Genomic DNA, 17,666 nt, shown 5'->3' with positions numbered 1-17,666 from the left:
TCCCTCCCTCCCTCCCTCCCTCCAGCAGGTGTGGCTAGCAAGAGCCTGAGAGGAGAGATGTGGGACTCCAGGTGGTTCTTCAAAATGCAGTTTATTGTATCCAAGATGTTACAACAGTCCAGGGTCATGGGTGACAGAGCCTGCATCTACAGCTGTCAGCTCCAGCTGTAGACAAGCCTGAAGACCCTTTAGTTTTGGTTATAATGCATTATATATTTTTCTTTGCTTTGTATCTTAATACATAAGAACCAATCTATACCTTTACTTTTACCTATAGCCTATCATAACTACTGTCATTACCAAATTATGGTTAATACTGTCCAATCACAAGAGTTAGTATGTTACAGTTTAAGTTTAAAATTGGTTTTCAGTTTTTCTTGCAGTGGAGAATTCTTAGACCTTTTTTCCACTTTCCACATCGACACGTTTGTTTGTCTGTGGTATCTTTCTGCTTGGTAAAAACATCCTTTGGTTTGTGGCCAGCTTATCCTTTGCTCTAAGTTATAAAATCTCTTTACAACTCCACTTAACCTTTGCTTTCTTAGTTGTCCAGCAATTGTCAATTTAGACATCTATTGTTCTTCTATATCAAAACTTGCTTCCATCTCTATTTCATTCTCAGATTCTACATTCAATGAGCTTTCTGCCAAGCATACATATCTGTGAGACTTGTCAAACTTTCATCCTTTCCAACCAAGTGCTTGATAGTTTCAACATTTTACATGATAAGTCAATATTAACAAACAGAATTTTAAAAAGAAATCTGGGAAACAGAGTGTTTTATAAAACCATCACAACTTAACTAACATCAAACTGATGCACAGTACAGTGCTTAGTGCTCTAGTATGACTGAACATATGGGGAGAACTTCACATGATAAAGATTGTTCCAGACAGGAGACGTCAAGGCACAGTTCTCGATGTTGAGGCAACTCTATTTACTCTTAGCTGCTTTGGGTTCCACGTCTATGTCCAGGTCTGACAGAGCACAGTAGAAGAGCATCTGAACATACTTTGTTGTTGTAGCTGTACTGGCAAAAATGTGTGACAGAAATTTAAATATATCTTAGACATACATCTGAATTTTGAGGATTTGAAAACACTACACAGATATTAGGAAAATCTTGAAACACTTTAATCAATAGAATTAAGCTTAAGTTATAAATAGCTAAAGGCAAAAGAAGTCAATAATGAAACTGAAATTCTTGTTTAATCTGATTTTCATCAACATTTTCATTGAATTGATAGCTGAATTTAAAGTATAATAAATAAAAATATTAAAGATTTGCTTTTCAAGACTGCCTGAATTTGAGGACTGGAAACTACCCTTCAAGCCAATAATTAATGATTTAATTGTTTCTGAAAATCTGTGCACTCCTCTGACTTGGATTGTTCCATTCCTTGGATGGAAAGTGAAGCAAAGATATTCTGGTATCAGGGTTTTAAAAAGATTAGGTTTAGTATTCACAATCCTACATGGCTTTTATAGAGCCTGCATAGTTATGACACCCACATATTGGAATGTTGTGTACAGGTAAGCATGGTTTTATTTTCAGGACCATGTGATAAAGCAGATGATCTCAGACATGCCACATACTAAAGCATAGCAAAACTTCATAAAAAAAAAGGATTTGGGGAAAAATTACGCTTTCCTTCTTCTGACCAAGGTTTTGACATGGTGACTGGGATATGATGTTGCTTACCAGAGAGCCAAAGTAGACATTTAGGTCGTTTTTCAACTGGCAGATAGACTCCCAAATAATATGCAGGAATGCCTGAGAGGGCAATACCAATGCCAATAAGGGAATTGATTGTGTCACTGTAGAGAGGCATTATAATCAGGAATAGGGAACACAAACAATATACTATAGGGAAGAAGAGGCTAAGCTGTGAAGACAAAAAAAAATACAGCATTTGTTAAAAGATGCAACAAACACTGTATTGTAAAAATACAGGCTTTGCATATTAAAGTTAGAAATGTCAATAATAAAAACATGTGCTGAATCTTTTTGATTGCTTACAATCAGCATAATTTATTAGCTTCCGTGTACACTGCTGAGAGCCTATTATTTGGTGCACATCTGAGCATCTGCCTATTTTCTTGTTTTCAGGTCTGCATAAACTCAGTTCCTTTACAATTAGTAAAAGACCAACCTTTGAAGGAAATACTTTAAATAATGGGTAGCTTTCTCTCCAACTTCAATTCTGAATTGTTATGTGTAATTTTGGTTGGGAACTACCTCACTAGACCGTCAATTACCATCCTGATGTTCTAGAACTAATGGACTGATTTACAACCATTTTTGCGGGCACTTAAATATTATATCATAAATAAGGAAAGATGGGCCACAAAGCTGATAAGAAGACGGGAGCACCTTCCCTATGACAGCAGGCTGAGAAAGTTGGGGCTGTTCAGCCAAGAGAAGAAAAGGTTTCATGGACACCTTGTAGCAACCTTCCACTGTCTTAAGGGGGCCTACAGGGAAGCTGGCGAGGGATGCTTCATCAGGAACTGTAGTGATAGGATAAGGAATAATGGGTACAAACTGAAAGAGGAGAAATTTAGGTTAGGTATTAAGAAGAAATTCTCTACTGTGAAAGTGGTGAGACACTGGAACAGGTTACCCAAGGAGGTTGTGGATACCCCAACTCTGGCAGTAGTTCAAGGCTAGGTTGAATAAATCCTTGAGCAATCTGGTCTGGTGGAAGTTGTCCCTGCCTGTGGCAGGGATGGTTAGGACTAGGAGATCTTCAAGGTCACTTCCAAACCTTGACATTTTATGGTTCTATGATTCGATGAAAGTTTCAAAAACCTCTTTATCAATTTATTTTTCACTAATATTTTTTTAACTGCCTCTTGTAGTGAGCCTTGTAAGGGTCCAGGAGTAGACATTTGAATACCAGCTGAAATTGGTGAGAGTTTACTGGTATAAATACTTGTTTTTCCTTATAAATGTTAAAAATGCAAGTTGATGAAAACCAACTGCTACATTTCAGAAAAGGAAATGGTGTAGGAAGAGTTGTGGTGTTGACTAAGCTGGCAAATGCTGACAGGAATGAAACAGTCTTTGTGTAAAATCTGACTGTAATCCTTAGTAGAGTCAGAGGCAAAACTGCCAATAAGTCATTGTCTTCCACATATTTTGTGGGAAAGATTGGAAATTGAGTGTGAACATGCTTCAGGAAAATTTTGTCTGCTGTGGAAAATGGAGAAGGTTTTTAGCAGGAGGTGCTTAGGATATTCTATGCCTTTGTTTGAACTTTTAAAAAATTAATCAGGATGTTACACAAATGGAAAGAAAATGTGTTTGTAAAAATGATGCAGGAGTTTAGGAAGAGATATTGACAAAGAAGAAATATTTGGGGGGTGTTAATTTGTAATTCTCTTGGTTTTTACTGCATCACTGCAGAGCCAAAATGCAGGTTACCAAGCCAACAAACAGGAGCCAGTGCATGGGTTTGTGTGCCTGCTGTGTGTTTCCATCCTTGCTTCCTGGACAATCACTGGATTAAAACTAGAAACAGGATTTAGGCACACTTTGTTTCTGTGCAGTCTCCCATGTCTAACCGATATTCAAATGCTCTTCTAAGTCAATCATTAAACTTGCATTTTATGGTCTATGACCACTACCCAGTGGGAGGGAACATTCAAAATATATTTGATTATTTAAGCTAACTTCTGTGTGGGCAGAATTGTGGACATTCATGGGCTTTGGAGGCATTTTACTGTTCTTGTTAAATCATGTAGGTTTGATCAGAGTGTTAGTCTCTCTGGAGCCTCCATCACCAGCTCTGCTGAGGTCTGCTGTTCTTCCAGGATGGGCTAGAAACCTCAGACATTTATTTATTCCTTATTTGTTTTGAAACAAAAAATATTATAAATCTGAATAAAAGAAGAATAAACGGTATATATCATTTCAATCTCACTGCAAAACTACCAGAACAGATGTTCTTGCAGACTCTAATGGGTTTTGCTCCATCATCTTGTATTTTGAAAGAATTTCTATGGCTAATAAATAATCTATAATATTAACTCGTACTGTTATGGTTGTGATATTAAAAATCATATAAACACATGCATTAGCTGGCTTTTAGAGCTTTCTTCCTGTCTTTTTTACTTACTTTAACAGGCCGTGGTCTGTGTGGCTGAGTATATCTCAGATATATTAGTCCTGCAATAGATAGACCCACAAAGAGCCAGTAGTTGAAGCAGTAGTAATTAATAAGGAGGAAAACATCTTCCACAAGGAGATAAAGCAAAGTCATTAAGCCCTAGAGATAATAAAAACAAAGACTTTTTAATGTGAAAATAAAGACTGAGTAAAATTATAAACTGGCCTGTTTCCAACCTATTTGTATGAGCTTAGGATATCAGTCCACTCATAAATTGAGACCATTAGAGTAAATTCTGTGCCCTGCAGGTGTGCTATACTGCCTGCACAGAAAGATCTAAACCACTAGGAATTCAGTGTTTATTTTAACAGATGAGCAGAAAAAACTTCCATTTTCCACATGAAAAATGTGAATGATGGTATATTAAGAGAGCATAAATCAACTTGCTAGAGCAAACAAGAGTCCCTATGAGAAGAGTCTTCATAATGAGATTATAATTTTTAGTAAATTATTTGGTGCCAAACAGGATGAGTATGACAATCTAATCATAAAAGATATGTAACAGAGGGCAATGGCAGACACCAAATAAAATGCACATTCAAATACATGGATTATTTATGAAAATAATTTCCTGTAATTCTATAACTTATGGTTCCACAATTTTGTGTCACAAGAGCTCATTTGTATAGTGACACCAGAAAAAAAAAGTCAAAAGGGCTACAGGCATCCAATGGTAGAAATTTAATTTTAAGAGCTTTGTCTCTCCTGTTATAACTACAGTTGTAGAACATCAGCCTACAGCAGGGTCAAAGAGATGTTCCTGACATATTCTCCTCTTTAACAGCTCATATTAAAGACTTAAACAGCTCTTGTCTATACCATTACATCTTTAGCTATTCTCTGTTTTCTCAGCAATGCTATTGTACTTCTCACTAATAGTGTTTGGAGAGCATATGAACACGAATCAAGCCATTCTCTTTCCACTGAAAAAAACCCCTCTATCAGACAAAATAACACCACTCCCACCCCCTCAATGAGTTTTAGAAATTGTGGGCATATACAAAAGATGTCTCCAGGGCACGAGAAGTCTGTAATAAGTCCAGGGCAGAGCAGAGCAATTTTACCCAAGGTCCAAACCCCAGCTGCCCCAGCCAGGCACGAGGCGGGGGTGTCACTTACGTTGAACAGCAGAGCAGGGACTGGTGTGAAGCACTTTATGTGAATCAAGCTCAGACTGACAGGGAGGTGTCCTTCTCTGGCTCCAACATAGAAAAGCCTAAAAAAAGACTAAGGAAACTCAACCATAGGAATAGCTTTTTGGCTTCCTGACAAAGCAAAGAAATAATTCTTTTATTACTCTCTTGTAAGTACTGCTCTCTTCTCAAGTGGCTTTAGTTTATCAAATGGTGTTGATCATGAGAAGACATCTGATTGTAACAATACCTCCATCATAAATGTATGACTTCACATGTCAAAAATTACCAAACAGTAGTAAAGCATACAGATTAATGATTCATTTTCAACTATTTAAAATAAATCTTCTATTTCATACCGAGATGCTGCAATAATTGATGAGTTTAAGCCACTATAGCAAGACATGGCCACTGCTATAGGAATTATCCACTTGGCATGACTAAGGGTTTCAGCTCCAAATGTCTGTAACAGAAAAAAAAAAAATAATGGTGAGGCCCTTTATGTTAGGCACATGGATAATTATGAAAAACTCTCATGAAAACACATCATCCCAAACGTAGTGTCATAGCCATGCTTTTCTATGACACCCAACAGTGACTTAGAAAACTAGAATTTGGAAAAGCTGATCAGCATCAAAATAAAATTGGCAGATACATTAAAAAATATTTTAAAAAAATCCAAGCCTAGATTAATTCAATTATGGGAAAGAAGATGATGTATTGGCTTTAAAGTATTCTGACAAATCCCAACTCTAGTAATCCATGAATTATCATTTTATTTCTGTATAAAATACTGAAAAAGTTTTAAAAAACATTTCAGTGCACAGTTCTGCACTGAAAATATTGCTGTGGTCGTTCAGTGTTAAACATTACACACTGTACATTAGAACGATGACAAAAAACACTGTTTCTTCAACCACTCAGACTTTCTAAAGCTCTTTGATCCTGACAAAAACATCTTTCCTATGATGTAGTGTTAAGAGCAGGATTTTACAAAGTATAAAAGACAATTTTTCAAGAGCATTTTTATTGGATATGTTCTTGATATGCACCTTCTAATATACTGGTACTGTTACATGAAAAAATGTTTTAAGCAGCCTTCAGCATGAAAGTATTTCAACTGTTTGCCAAGCATGCTACCTGACATTTTCCTGTGGTGTCTTTTGTTTGGGTTATGTTCCACAACTTACCACAGCCACCGCATCACTTGTGAGGAGAGCTGTCATGTCCAACACTACATAGTATGCTATATTAGTCAATAAGTAAATAATAGTTACAAGAGGCATTGAAATTGCAATAGAAAGAGGTAGGTTCCTGCAAAAGGAAAATGGAAAAATTATTCCATGCTATTTACATGAGAAATACTTAAATAGAAGATTAGTCCCAGAATGTACACCTCCATCATATCTTGCAATCCATCATTTTGAATCATGGGGTTACAAAATAACATGCAGCCATGCATGAAACAATGCCATAAAAAGCTTAGTTTCTTGCTTGTGTATCTGTCACAAGTTTAAAAAAAAATCCTTATAACATTCATACATGTAAATTTAATACACTGTCTGTTATATGCAGCTATCTAAGAGAACTGTGAAACAATGAGATTTAAGTGCAGACTCAGGTATTTTCTTGATTGGGGCATTTTTTCCCTGACTCATAACCTATGCATGTCCCAAGACACGATGGACTATATCAGCTTGAGTGGCTGACTCAAACCAACTCCCACAGGGCTGCAGGGCTGACATCCCTGCAGAAGGGAGGAGATGGTATTTGCCCATAAACAATAATGCTGAAGATCACATCATAAAAGCCATAAATCTGACACAGTCTTACTCTACTGGTGACAAAAAAATGTCTTGGAAAAATAATTCTGCCTAACTGAAAAGATGCCTACCTGAAAAGATGCAAAGAATTTTAGAGGGCTAGATGCACCTTTGCTTTTCCTTGCTTTCAGCAGGGATTTGTTCTCCTTCTTTAAAAATTGTAGTCTGAAGTGTAGAATACATATATACAGGTAAATGATTCATTAGTGTGATACAACTGATAAATGAGCACAATAATCAGAAAGAGTTCTCCTAGTTACTCCTTCATTTGAAGAGAAGAGAAAATAATTTGACTAATCAGAAACAAATACAGAGTGGCTTGTCCTGCCATCACCTGTCAGTGGTTCAAAGGAAAAGCCTGTGTTTACCTCTCAGGATTCTGCATTTCCTCAGTGACATAGTTGAGCGTGTCCCATCCTGAGTAGGAGAAGAGGGCAGAGTAGAGAGCCAGGGCGATCATCCCTGGGTTTGTTGCTGAACCCTCAAACGGATCTCTCAGGTTTTCGATTTCCCCTGTACAAATGGCAGGTGCCAATTGGCTGTTACATTTCAAGGATTGCAATTTAGAAGGGCACTACACCTGAAGTGTCAGCTAGCCAAAAGGAAATAACACCCCACTGCATCCAGGTTTCATTGCTGTATCTAAAAATGCACAAATTACATTTTTAATTAACAAACAAGAGAGTTTCAGCCAGATGTTCAGACAGCTACACTTGCACAGGGAGAAAACAGAACATTTTCATGTGTTTGTTATTTGGATGTGACTTTTGTATTCTACCAGAATTCAGAGTCCTCTTCTGACATTACTGCTGGCCCTACCGAAGGAGGGAGCCATACCAAGGGCATGCAGTACCCTGTCAGCCAGGATGAGGTATTTGGCAAAGCCATTTTCAGTTCCTGAATCTGTCTCGTATTTCTTCCTAATAGCTGTGCTTTTATTTTCACCAGATGAATTAGTGGCCACTAGAGGGGGACCTCCTTTAGGCTTGGTTTTCAGTGGGATGCTCTGACCCACAAGAGTGCTCCCCAAAACTAAGAGATGAGATTAAAAATCTTTCCTTTCAAAATTCTGCTTTAGTTTAGCTCCATCGGTTGAGATGACAGCCTGCAGAAGGCTGCAGAATAGGAAAAATGTTAGTGAAACTGCATAAGCCTTCACTGCCATGCTGGAAAGGGGAAGAAAGGCCTTACTGAGATTGCAGAAGGAAAGTCCACTATCTAATGAAAATGGAAGTGGGTTAAGTATTAAGAGAAGACAGAAACATGCTGAAACCTCAATTAGGAAAGAAATTAATGTCTTTTTTTGTAAAATGAAAGCACTTATTCAACTAAGGAGTTTATAGATACTAGAAAAGCAATTCAGTCATCGAAGAGCAGGAGACTGTTTGAACCAAAGAAGAGAAGCTATGAGATGTACACATACTTTGGAGAAGCAAATGGTTGGAAGGTAAAAGAAAGAAAAACCCAAAATGTTCAGGAAAAGTTTTTTGGTTTTTTTTTGCTAAAGACAGCTCATACTCAAAATCAGATATATTTACAGTCTTTTAACACAAGAAGCGTGTCCAAGCACATCAAAAAGAATATGGCAGGGCTAAAACATAACTGTTCTTTTCATTAAAAGAGCTGCTTTAAAAGGGGTCATTGACCTGATCACAGCTGATCACCCATTTAAAAGGGTCATTGACCTGATCACAGCTTCCTCTGGAAATCTACATCATTCCTCCTCCCAGTCTTTCCTGTATTTAAGTGCTTGGTTCTGCTTAAACAAAGCAGAGATAAGACCTTCACTACCAGTAAAAGCTCTCAGCTTTTGTGTGCCTCACCATAATGTTTCCTCTATGCTCCCTGAGCCCATAGAGCAATGCAGAGGGAACAAAATGGGCAGTATATGGGACCAGAGGGAGCAGCCCCTAGATCCAACAGCACACCAGTGAGCAGGAGGTGAGGGAATTTTGAAGGAGGCAGTTTGAAAGCAGGGGCAGTGCTGCTACAGAGGTGACATCACAGAATCACACTTTTGCAAAACTGCAGCAGTTTTATGAGGGGAACTACTTCTTAGTGCAACTGTGACCCTTAAGCAATGCTTCTTCTCTGAATCTTCATAGCTCTGCCCTTAGGGCTGGGTTTGGTTGTCCAGGTGTCTTCAGACTTCAACCAACTGGTGACAACTGACTTGCAGAGGTAATGGCTTAGACAGACAAGAAAGCTTTCCTAAAGTCTAATGTAGCTTTACAGTGTAACAGCTGATGCAACTGCAGCCAAGCAAAGGAGGAGGCCAGCAAACATGGAAAAGAAAGCATGCTTGTTAAGTTTTGTAAGCTAATTTAGCAGGAGAAAAAGATAATTCCTAAACTGAAGAGGGGAAACTACCTTTATTTCAATGGAATAAAGGTCAAATGGCTATGAGATTTAAGAATTCCAAAGGAAATGAAAATGTAAAAACCTTAGTAATCTAGGCAGCAGAGGTAGAACTAGAAGAGAATTCACTGTGCCAGCGGTCCAAATTAATAAAATCAAATCTATTGCCATATGCAAAGCTCTGAGGTAACACCAGACTAAATTGCTCTCCAGCTTTTCAGTGTGTTCAGTTCAGTCCAGTTATTGCTGATAGGAGGTGGCTCATCTGCCCTGTGATGCCTTACAGTAACACCATACCACAGTGATTCACAGAACTGCAGTTACAGTCTTTATTTCTAGGAACAAACATGCCCTCCCACAAATCCCAGCTATGATTTACCCCCTCTGGTCCTTTTCTGGGCAGGGTTCTTTGGCTGGGGGGTGGTGCTGGTGGGGTGAGGTGGGGAGAGAATGGTGGTGCTGGGAACTGTGAGGAGCAATGCAATTTGTTTCCCTGTCCTGTTATAGGACAGGTAGTAATGCATGAGTCAGACACTGAGGCTGACTTTAACTAATCAGTAGCAAAGTGCTGTTAATTCAGCTGCTATTTGCTATTCAGACCAAGCAGCACAGGACTTGGCCTGAATAATTAACCCCCTATTGCTTAACAAGCCATAAAATACATCTGATCTTTCATGGCAGACTTTTTTTTTTTTTTTTTTTTCCAGAATAAGCAACCCTTCATATGGAAGTCTTAAAGATCTCCCTACATGGATTTTGAAATCATCATATATTATTAATTTCATAGAATTTAGGTAAATGAAAATTATTCTTACCTTTGCCAATTTTGTAAAGGCCAACCGATATCACCAAGATAAGAGCCATGACTTTTGCATATGTGAAAACGTCTTGTACACGGGTACCCCATTTTACATTAACACAGTTAATAAATGTTAAGGAACCTGCAGAGAAAAAGAATATACATGAAAGGAGCACTGGATGTTTAACATCACTTAAGTCATATTTCAAACCCATCTATCCAGATACCACTACTCTTCCAAGGAGTAAAACTGAATCAAATTTCACTGCTTCAGGACCACACAGATTTATTAAAATGAAATACTTGGTTTAAAATTTACGCAACAGTTTTCTGAAGAATACTGATTTCATGACAGTAGGTAAGACAAAACATATTGATTTTTGAACTTTAGGACTAACTCCTTCTCCTTTTAAATAATATTTAAATTTTATTAAACTCAACAAGAGCTGTTTACATGCAAATGATATTATTTCTTTATATCCTGTATTTCAAAAATTTCTTCATGCTGAGTTAAGCTCTACTTTTGGTACAGAATAAGGACAACTCCACAAAAACAGTTTGCATGCTATTAGAAGATACTGAATTGAGCCAGGTTAGCATGCTATTACTCTGTGCTCATGGCTTAGAAGTTGTGCCATTCACATTTTGGCCTAGAGTCTGAAGATTGCATAGCACGCACTTACAGAGTCCTCTCAAGTCCCATTTTTGACAGAATCTAACAAAAATACCAAATTAGTTGGTTGCAGAGTGGGTGGGATCAAACAGTTTTCCTTTCCTCCTTTTGTCATATTCTCTGTAGTCAGGTTTGTCCCTTGGCTGGCAGCAGGTCCAGCCAGGGGCTGAGCCATGTGCCCATCTGCTCTCACTCTTGCACACACACAGGGCAACACAGGCAACTTCTCCCTCTTGCAATCCCATGATTCAAAACAGAGATAGATGAGGAAAGGAAAGGTCATGGTGTGCATTGGTATCAGGTATGAAGCCCAGCTGCTGGAGAAGAGCAAATGTGGCATGGTCACCCAGAGTGCTCTCAAGCATGGATCAAATTTCTTATCTAGAAGTCATTTCGGTCTTTGCTACTGTTTCCTATAATCTAAACTTCAGTTTTGAAAGGAAGAAAAAGGGTTTTGTAATGCTCAAACAAAAAATAATTTAGAAATCATTCTATATAGTAAGGGCACTAGCATGCAACCACACATGCCCAAAGAACCTCTTGCCTTCATTTTCATAAATGAATCTGTGCATATGACAGTGTCCTAACAGCCAGTTAGACCAGCAAACCATAGACATACATGTATCTTCAATCGGCAGTCACAATTTCTCTCTGCCAAATTGTTGTAATTCTCCTCTCCCCTCTAGTAATACCAGCCCCAAACACAATACATCTGCATAAAAGATTATTAGTTCCTAAGAACATGTTTTAGATAGGTAATAATTATTTTCACAGAATGCAAATAAATAGAAAAACCTTCTCTGGCCACGTACAATTACAGTTCTTAACTTCTGGCAATCACTACTTACATATACACGCAGCTGCAATCAACCTGACTGCATCGTATGGTGGTTCACAGTGAGGAAAAATTGGCTGAACAATATAGTTAGCAAATGTGATTGCTATCACAGCCTGAGTTGTTGGTTCAATAATTAGCAAGGAAGACCAGAGTCTGATGAAGGCCACAAAGGCCCCAAATGCCTCCAGAATATAGGCATAACTGCCTCCAGATTTCATGATGGATGTTCCCAGTTCAACGTAACACAAAGCTCCAAACAGGGAAAAAATCCCACCAAGTGCCCAGATGACCAGCGAGAGTCCATAGGAAGCACTGTACATTAAAACACCTCGGGGTGATACAAATATACCAGAGCCAATCATGTTCCCTACAATTAAAGAAACTCCATTTAGTAATGTGATTTCTTTTTTCATCTGCATTTTTTCACTTGTCTCTGCCATATTGTCCATTTCAGCTTTTGCATGCTCAGTTCTGGACTTTTTATTGCAGCATATTTGCCAAGGGGTTGGCATCTTCAAATCACATTACCTGAAAACAAGAGGAAAGAATATCTTTTGTGATGCATGTGACATCAGAGATATGGATAAGATAATTAACATACAAGGCACAAGTGATACAAAGAACAACTATTTTGCCTGATTTTATCTTGCAAAATTCTGTTCTGGAACAGCACGCTAGTGAATTTTCTTAACTTTCACAGTTGCATACCTTTTCAATGCATAAATATGAAGCCACTGTCTTTGGTTATAGACTCTGAAGGTTTTGTTAACTCTCAGTTCACTATTATTATTTGTCTTGAATTGTAATTCTACGTTATGTTATTGAAAATATTTTAAGGAAGAAGGAGACACTGTATCCCTGGAAACACATTCTAATACAGCTGGAGTATCTTCTACAAGAATACCTCTTCCTAAAATTTGTTCTTATCCCAGAAAGAATTTTAATTTCATTATTATTTGTTTCGTGAAGTGACATTCACTTGAAAACTGTTCTGCTGGGAAACACCAGAGAAAAGACAGAAAAAGAGCCTCAAAACCTCTAACCTCACAATATAAATGTTAATATGAAGGTAAAAAAAAAAAAAACCAAACTTTTACTGCTGCTAGTGATGAGATTGCTGCTGCAGTGAATAATGCAGCTTGGTTAGCTATTAACCTCACTTAACTCAGGAGAAGCCACTAACATTCACAGGGACTGAGTCTGGAACACTCTGTCCCTGGAATGCTTCTGTGTAAGAGTCCAACAAAACATGCCTGTAAAAGCATCTCCCTCTGGTGCTCACAGGACAAGATCCAAGTGTGCTGGGAGCTGGGAAGAACAACCTGACTGCACAGCTCCATGGATCACTCTGCCTTGTGCACACATGCACTGCTCTAGGGCTGAGGTCACGGGGGATGAGGAACCCTGGACTGCAGTGACTGTCTCAGTTCTTGGGTCCTGCTGATGTATAAGGGTGCTTAGACCAATGGCTAATTTTTGGCGTCTGTCTCAAACGGTATTTGTTTCTCCTTCCCTTCTCCCCTCCATACACACTCTAAAACACTTCTGAAGATAATTTCCTCAAAATCCTATGACCTAGATCCAAGTTCCCTGAGTAGAACAAAGCTCATCCACACAACACTTGCAAAACAAAACCCATTTGATTACAAATGTTTACACACTACATTTATACATTGCACATGGTTCATAAATGTATGTTGTTAAAATGTGGGTCAGTGGCCAGTTTAAAACAACCTGTCCTCCCCAAAGTTCCTGAAAGGTTTGCTTTCCTTTGTAAAGTATGACTGTTTTAGCAACCCTGAATATATTATAATTCTATGTATTCCTTCTCAGCTTTTTTGATGCAACTCACTTTCCTAATTGATCAAATAACAAATGAGGCCTGATGAGTACTAAAAATTAAAAGATGCCAAATCTCTTTAAAGATGACATGCTTTTCTCATCCCAATGGCACTTTCTCTAACCACAGGAACACTGTGGGAACACTGGAATAAAGTTAAATATGAGTTCTTGTCAAAAGTGTCCAAGCATGACTGCAGTCTTCCCTTTTTTTCCTGACCTCCTCACACACACAAGTGACTCCTGTTACTTCTCACATCATTCCTCTATGAATAAAAAATACCATCCTGTTTTGCAGGGAGAAATTTCATGCATCCAATACACCATTCATGTATCTTCCTTTAAATTCCTGATGAGCCTCACCTATTTCCTTCTGTGTAACAGAAAGGAGGAAAAAGTCACCCTCCCACCCCAAAATAGAGGCCAATACTTCCAGAACCTGCAGCCTCCATTTCTGTTCTTGATGGCTACGTGAAATATCAGCAGAAACCCCTCCCATGATGGCAGCTGTTTGGAGAGATCATCATGATAGTAGCATGCTAAAAATCTGGGCATAATACTCATTTTATAGCATAGCTGGTTTAAAATGATTGCATGCTTCTTATGCTTGATGTACGATTTTTAATTTTTTTTTTTTTTCAGATTTTTAAATGTGAGCTCTGGCTGTGAGCTGAAATGCACAACTATTTCAGTCAGCACAGCTCAAAGGGTGTGGGAATTTAAAATGCAGTTGTTACCCAGGTGAATTGTGAATGTGGAGCTATGCAAGCAGTGATCAAACCCAGTGGCTATCACTTTTCCTGAAATGAAGTCTCACTGATAAGTAAAATACAGCTAGTTTCCTGTATAAAAGAATACATCAAGTAATTGGTAGGTACAGGTAACTTGTGTACATGGTATCAAACCTGAACTTGGATGTCTAGTACAGATGGCCTGCTAGCTAAAGGGAATTTGATCATTTAAACTTGCAATACTATTGAAGCCTAGTAGCACTTTTACAATCTGCACCTTTCATGAGAGCACAAAGGTAAAGTTTAAATTATATTCTTAAGTAACACAATGTTTTGCATATTTTTCTCTTATCTCTTTTGCAACCAAAAGATTATTTCCAATTTCTAAAAATGTGTAACTGGAACTGTGTAGGGAAGTATTTGTTCCATAAATAAGTGACTGTGGATGAAACCATTATGAAAGGAAAAACATTTAGAAGAAACAGTTTAAAATTCAGTACTTTGAGGCATGTCACAGCAAAACATTTACCGAGACCCTCAAATAAGTCCACAAATAGGTATGGCCTGAGAATCAAAGGGTAAGAGATTCAGTTTCCATAACCAAGATGTGCAACTTCACTGTAAGTAATTTATATCATCTGGAAATAGAAATTTTTGAACAAAATTTTTTAAACAACTTCTGCCTGTCCTTCTCCACCAAGACAACAATTTCTAGCAGCTTTGACAGTGCACTGATTTCATTTAGTGCCATCACAATGTTGGAGCAGTTACAGATTTCTTTATTCAGGACTATGTCTTTCTTAAATAAACAAGTCACTTATTCTTAAATAAACAGTCACTGAGTTGTGACTGATGCTTGTTCTCAGCAAAGTTTTCATGCTATTAAGAAAATTAGTGGGATATAGTAAATAGTCTCCTGTACAGATCTCCCTGTATAATAGCATAAGAATATTTTTTTTTGTCAAGTGTAATATACATAATATACTGCATTTACATTTTGGGCAATGATGAAAACTATTCAAGGATATACCCAGTGTCTGTTGTCTAACTCTTTATCTCATTTATAACTTCTATTTTTTTTCCTACTGAACCTGGTCAATAGTCCTGTCCTACTGTTGTCACTGTCACTTCATCCTCATGCCATCATGTCCCCTTTCTGGGACCATCACTGTTGCTTCTGCCTTGAACTGTTAAGAAGCTTAAGCTGAGAAGCTTACATGTTCAAGAATGCTTCAATAGCTCTTCTCCATCATTTGGACATTTAGGTCACATTTTGAGGGTGCACATAATTCAAGTGAGAGACAGCAAAAGCTACTAACTGAGATAGCTTACTGGGGACAAACATCAGAGCTGTAAGGTGATTTCTTACAGAGGTGGCCATTTTCAGTTGTAAAATCTTGCATTATAATAGATGACAAATATTTACAGAGAATCTTCTAGCATTCAGAGTGGCTTCCTGAGACCAGAAAATTTTAATTTATGCATTAATTAAAAAGTTGAGGTTCTTCGCATTCTGTTTTAACATGGTTGGGTATTGTGATGATAAAACTTTATGGCAGCAAAATTACCAGTACAGGTATTTTAGTAACTCTTGAATATGAAGTCTGAAGAGCAAAGCATAAAAGCTTTCTGATGCTAAGGAAGGTCCTTGCTGTCTTGGTCCCACAGGAGAGAAAATCTACTGTAGCCCAAACCTAAGGAAAGGATTAAAAAGAGAAGCCAGCAGCTTACCAGAGGGTAGGTGATATGCTTGCTTCCTTTAGCAGAAAGGCTGCTGGAATAGAACAGTGCTTCTCTGAAGCTGCTGCTCTAAATAAACACCTCTGTTTCACCAGGATGAGTAAGTTAACACCCATATGAATAGCCTCTTCTCTCACTCTCTGTTTAGCCTTGCCTTACCTGCTATTTTTATTACAGTAGCATGAATATTAAAATCAATAGGAGCTTTCAGGAAAGATCTGACTCTCCTGGAATGTGGTTTCCCCAAACAGCCTCAACTGAGGTCATTAGCCGGCAGAAGCAGGCAACTGCTGCTCTCTATTCCTAAGAAAGTTGTGATAGAAGTAAAACAACAGGAAAGTTGGGGGGGGGGGGAAAATCCTTCATCCATATGTTACTGAAACCATGAATAACTAATGCAGTCTAATTCCTTCTTGCTGATTTAGAAAGCCACAATGGAATTTTTACTACCACTACACAAAGATGTATATGCTGGTGGCATAACTTGCTAAATCAGAAAGTATTTCAGAGGGGTAGACTAGAAAAAAGTTGTAGTTAACTGAAATTCATAGGTATTATTTAATTTCAAACAACCAAATGTTTTTCTGTTTTTTTTTTTCCAAATTTTCTTCTAAGTTTAATCTATGCATTGTTAAATATTAATAAACTCAATTATTTTTCTTATATTCAGTATTATAGATTTGTGTCTTTTATAATAATTTATGACATGATGCATGAGACACAAAACAGGCTGATCTGGTGTTAAGATCTTACTTTAATTAAATAAGCTTTTAAAAAAAAACTCTAGGATAAAAATAATATAAGAAAGAAATTATTTACCCAGTGTATTCAGTTAGTCTTCTGAAGTAATAGGTTGTCCTGTGACATCCTGTAGCAAAGCCAGTATGGTATATATCTACTGAAACAAGTAAACATCCAGAAAATAAAATCTTCTTGGCAGAGGAAAAAGTTAATGAATGCAAGAGCACTAACCTGGGATTTTTGTTTTCCGTGAAGAATGATGTACTTATGTGCCAAAGGGCATCTGGAAGGAGCTGATCCAGCAGGTCAAGAGTCTTGTCACTAGAGCTGAGGCAGGAGATAACAGCACTTCATCATATTGGACCACTAATCCACACAGGAAAGTAAAATATTTGAATCCAAGCACAGATATTCCTCCAACACACCTGAGCAATCCAACCAGAAAACAAGCAGGAGCATAGAATCGTGTTGCACGTTCCATTCTGTAACCGACCATGACCAAATGGAGTAATAAAATCAACACAAATCTTTCTTTTATGAGCCAGTGCTCCTCCTGCTTCTTCATTTTAAAGTAACATCTGGTAAAAACATGCTTTTTGCCATAGACTGAGACAGCTATACAGTTAATGTTTACATAGAAATGACTGTGCTTTTTTAAAACCCTACTCAAAGCAGGTATAGGACAAATTCTTTGAATAAACAGCTTTCAAGCTGTTTTATCTATGAAGGATGAGAGCTCTCTAAGTCTGTCTGAAAAGATTGCACAATTCCAGCTGCCTGCAGGTTTGTGGTTACATACATTATAATGTAGCAGGAAGC

At 37.8% G+C, this 17,666-nt stretch overlaps 1 protein-coding gene across 1 annotated transcript; it reads right to left on the bottom strand.

Moving 5' to 3' along the window:
• Positions 1-933: 933 nt before the first annotated feature.
• LOC128788971 (Y+L amino acid transporter 2-like) lies at positions 934-16,984 on the bottom strand. Its single transcript, XM_053944346.1, has 10 exons — positions 16,926-16,984; positions 11,807-12,324; positions 10,302-10,427; positions 7,497-7,641; positions 6,496-6,619; positions 5,665-5,768; positions 5,292-5,388; positions 4,122-4,271; positions 1,703-1,886; positions 934-1,025 (listed from the first exon to the last, which is right to left on the bottom strand). The coding sequence occupies exons 2-10, from the start codon at positions 12,306-12,308 to the stop codon at positions 934-936; spliced, it is 1,524 nt and encodes a 507-aa protein (XP_053800321.1). The 5' UTR covers positions 12,309-12,324; positions 16,926-16,984.
• Positions 16,985-17,666: the final 682 nt, after the last annotated feature.

This window comes from Vidua chalybeata, chromosome 1 (genome assembly GCF_026979565.1).
Source record: "Vidua chalybeata isolate OUT-0048 chromosome 1, bVidCha1 merged haplotype, whole genome shotgun sequence".
Classification (NCBI taxonomy): domain Eukaryota; kingdom Metazoa; phylum Chordata; class Aves; order Passeriformes; family Viduidae; genus Vidua; species Vidua chalybeata.
Note: the sequence above shows the minus strand (reverse complement) of the source record. Positions and strands in the feature narration are given on the sequence as shown.